The sequence below is a fragment of the Benincasa hispida genome, chromosome 9 (assembly GCF_009727055.1).
Source record: "Benincasa hispida cultivar B227 chromosome 9, ASM972705v1, whole genome shotgun sequence".
In the NCBI taxonomy this organism is placed as follows: Eukaryota; Viridiplantae; Streptophyta; class Magnoliopsida; order Cucurbitales; family Cucurbitaceae; genus Benincasa; species Benincasa hispida.
Window position 1 is genome coordinate 6,463,876 of NC_052357.1, and position 3,435 is coordinate 6,467,310.

Here is a 3,435-nt window from a genome sequence, read left to right on the forward strand (position 1 = left end):
CGGTTAGAAGTTTGAACCACACTCGCAAGAAAAAGCTTTGAGCAAGCTAGGAATGCTATCAGGAGAAAGAGATGAAAGATATTTCTTATCGAACCCACCCAAAGATGTAGAGGTCCCAACATGTTGAACTCACACATTCAAACATGCAACATCTAAGGCTCAAATCTGAGATCAAAGTTTTTAGGTTCATAAAGTTGAAAGCTTTGTACATGTTAAACTCCCTCAAGGCCCAAAGGTTCGAACTTCCGACATCTAAGGTTCAATCATTCTACTCACTCAAAAGTTGAAAGCTTCTTACGTGTTAAACCCACTCAAGGCTTAAACATACGACATCTAAAACTCAAATATTTTGATAGATATCAAATAGTCCTAAAAGGTCTGCACATTTTAAACTCACTCAAAGTTCGAAGGTTCGAACATACGACATCAAAGGTACAAATACCTTATAGACATCAAAGAGAACCCAAATTTGGCTCAAGAAATTTTATACGACATCAATAAATTTAATAATACTTTCTAAGTTCTCAATAAGGAAGCACCCACCCGTCACTCAAAAGAAAAGAGAACCCAAATTTGGCTAGCCTTAATAAGAAGGCTTTAAGTTAAAAGAGATCATGATCTGGTGGGTGGGGGATTAAGAGGAAAGAGTTTTTATTTATCGAATAAAATATTACACGAGAAATTGAAGGTCAACAACATAATGTTAAGATTCTAGTGGCCAAAAAAATACTCTGAATTGTCCATACACAACCAGTATGTGAGCAGATTGACTTACTGGGCAATGAGCAAGCGGCTGGAGAAGAACTTGCAAACAAGAAAGCTAACAAATCCAAGATTTTGAAACACAGCTATTAATCCAGATCAAGGAATTCCAGTCTTTTCCTAATTGTACCTTTAAGATCTGTAGCTTCTCTCTCTGCTTTTTGAGCCTGTAATAATAGATTCTAGTTTGTAAATACCAAGAAATTTTATCGGCAACTACAGAAGCAAAAAGGTGCATGCTAGTTTCTACAAATATTACCAAGCCACAGAAGACTAACTGCAGACATAAGCAAAATCTAAATCTACTATGTGTTTTCTCCATTGATGTAAAGCCAAAGGAAGAGTCTAGAGAAAGATTTAAGAAAATAGAAGAGTCAATATCACTTACCCTTTTAATCTCCACAGCAGAAACATGAGTCATGTGTGGAGGGAGCTCCTCCTTCTCCAAATCCTATCAAGTCCAAAAGAAAGTTTTTAAGAGGTGGGAGGGGGTTGGATGGCTGAAAGACAAATAATAAAGGAAACCAAGAAAATCTACAATTTCTCTTACCAGCTCGCCAAGTAAAACAACGTTTTCCCCTCGAATTACATAGAGACCTAAAGGAATATCACTGTAAAGATCACCAACGATCACCCTTTCGCAGGATCCTTCAAGAACAGCATTAGCTGAATAGAAACAATTAATTAGTTCTTCAAGCTCCAGGCAAATGTTAACAGGATAAAATACAAAACCATATAAAAGTGCAAGAAGAATATACCAAATTGATCAAATGAACGGAGTATCCCTAATAGCTTCCGACCATCTCGAAGTAGTACAAGAACCTTCTCTATAGATTGAAATTATCATTAGAACAGCAACTCTACAAATATAAGAAAACAAAATACAGATGTATGATTTAGCTAAATAATTGGCAACTATATCTAGGATGATGAAATTCCTAAATCGTCATGCCATGAGTTGCAACACTGACTTTCTCAAACCTTTTCCATATAATTTAAAGAATGCAAACATGCTGAAATTTCTAAATGATATGGTTTAGGTTTTCTGACTTTCTCCAATCATACAATTGGTGCAATGTTAGAAGAACTATAGCAATCTCTTATTCCATTCTCAATTCTTTTACAGAATTCTACAGCAAAACAACCCTTTAGAAGTAGCTGTACAACAGCCTTTCAGCATTTGGTACAGGGAAGAGACCAGTACTGATTGTTAAACTAGCTCTTTACTAAGATATTATCCACGTAATAAGGGCAGCTTATTTTCTATCCTCTAAAATCCTCCCATTTGATCATATCAAATCAAAGTTGAAATGATGATTTTCAAGGCAGAGCTAGATAATTGCATACGGTGATAGGCAAGGTGAAGAGATGAGTCACCTATGCCAACAGTTGACCATGTAAAGCTGTTTCAAAGAGGTGTCACCTTGGTCATATCTTCAATACATTGGTGAAAAAACTAATGTTCATATTTCTTTAAGTACAATATCATGGAGATGTACTCTTCTTATCCATTATCTCTTGGAAAGGAAGAGGGAATGAAAGCCATTCACCAAATAAAAACATACTTGTATTAAATTCTTTTCAAAGTGCACTTAGACTCGAATCTTTGCTAATGTCGCTAGAAAAGAAAAATTGACCCTCATTTATGTATTTCAAGCCAGACTGTATTACAATTTGTTCTCATATGTCTATTATACCCTACTGATTTTAGAAAAACAAGCTTCACATCATTTAGTGACACATTGATGGGCATGACTCAAATCAAGGTAAACAAAAAACTATTCACTTTAATAGTGCTCTCAAAAACTTTGGTTGAATATAAATGTAAAAACAACACTTATACTTCAAAATTTCATAAAGAATTTCATATCAATGACAATCGGTCAACATACAAACCCCTATTATGCTAATCAGCAATGCCTATGCAAGGTTACAACATTACGATTGAAAAACAACAATCAAGTCAGACAGCATTCTCAATCAAATAGTTGCAGTACAGAACAATTTGATAGGAAAACCCAAAGACAATCAAGAGCCAAATATCTATCACAATGTAGCAAAACCCACGAATTCAGTTGCACTAAAATTTCAAAGAAATAGAAAAACGAGTACTGTTTTCTAATTTCCCGTTCTATCTGATAAACAAAACTGAAAGCATTGAAAGAGAAGGAACATACTGTCAAGGTAATTGGCAAGAGAAGTTGAAAGGTAGATATCTTCCGCGCTTGCCCAAGACATTGGCGAACTCCCAACACTTTTCCGGTATATCAAAAATCACCGAAAACTTCTTTCAACTCGAAACAAAAGTAATAGCATTGGCTGCCTAGATTCCGGCCAATCCTCAACCAATCCCTGAAAATCCTTCGGGAATTTCCTAAAAAAAACTATCTTCACGATCCAGAAAGTTCCTCGAAACTGGGAACAAACGATTCAAAGGACGCACTTTCCAGTCTGATTAAGATTAAAAACAAAAAATGCAAACACGAACAAAGCGAATCGAAAAGGGTAAGGAAGCGCTGAGATCCAATTCAAGTCCTACCGTAAAAGTGAAGATGAAATTGAAGAAAAAATTGAAAGGGAAAAAAAAAAAAGTTAGGGCTTCGTCAGATTCAAGCTCGAGCTGCTGTGTGTTGGTCCGGTTTTTGGTTTTCAGTTTGTACTTACAATTTTAGA

The 3,435-nt window shown here is 35.6% G+C and overlaps 1 protein-coding gene across 1 annotated transcript; it reads right to left on the bottom strand.

Annotated features, from left to right (window-relative positions):
• Window positions 1–572: 572 nt before the first annotated feature.
• LOC120085256 (sm-like protein LSM1B) lies at window positions 573–3,435 on the bottom strand. Its single transcript, XM_039041158.1, has 5 exons — window positions 2,940–3,435; window positions 1,521–1,589; window positions 1,313–1,428; window positions 1,151–1,213; window positions 573–929 (listed from the first exon to the last, which is right to left on the bottom strand). The coding sequence occupies exons 1-5, from the start codon at window positions 2,998–3,000 to the stop codon at window positions 852–854; spliced, it is 387 nt and encodes a 128-aa protein (XP_038897086.1). The 5' UTR covers window positions 3,001–3,435; the 3' UTR covers window positions 573–851.

What these genes read in the sequence shown, in the direction of transcription:
- LOC120085256 (XM_039041158.1), bottom strand. Translation starts at nt 3,000, where the DNA reads ATGTCTTGGGCAAGCGCGGAAGATATCTACCTTTCAACTTCTCTTGCC. An exon ending in TCTTGCCAATTACCTTGACA is followed by an intron (nt 1,590 to 2,939) that starts GTATGTTCCTTC and finishes TTCAATCTATAG; the next exon opens with AGAAGGTTCTTGTACTACTT. An exon ending in CCGTTCATTTGATCAATTTG is followed by an intron (nt 1,429 to 1,520) that starts GTATATTCTTCT and finishes GTTTCTATTCAG; the next exon opens with CTAATGCTGTTCTTGAAGGA.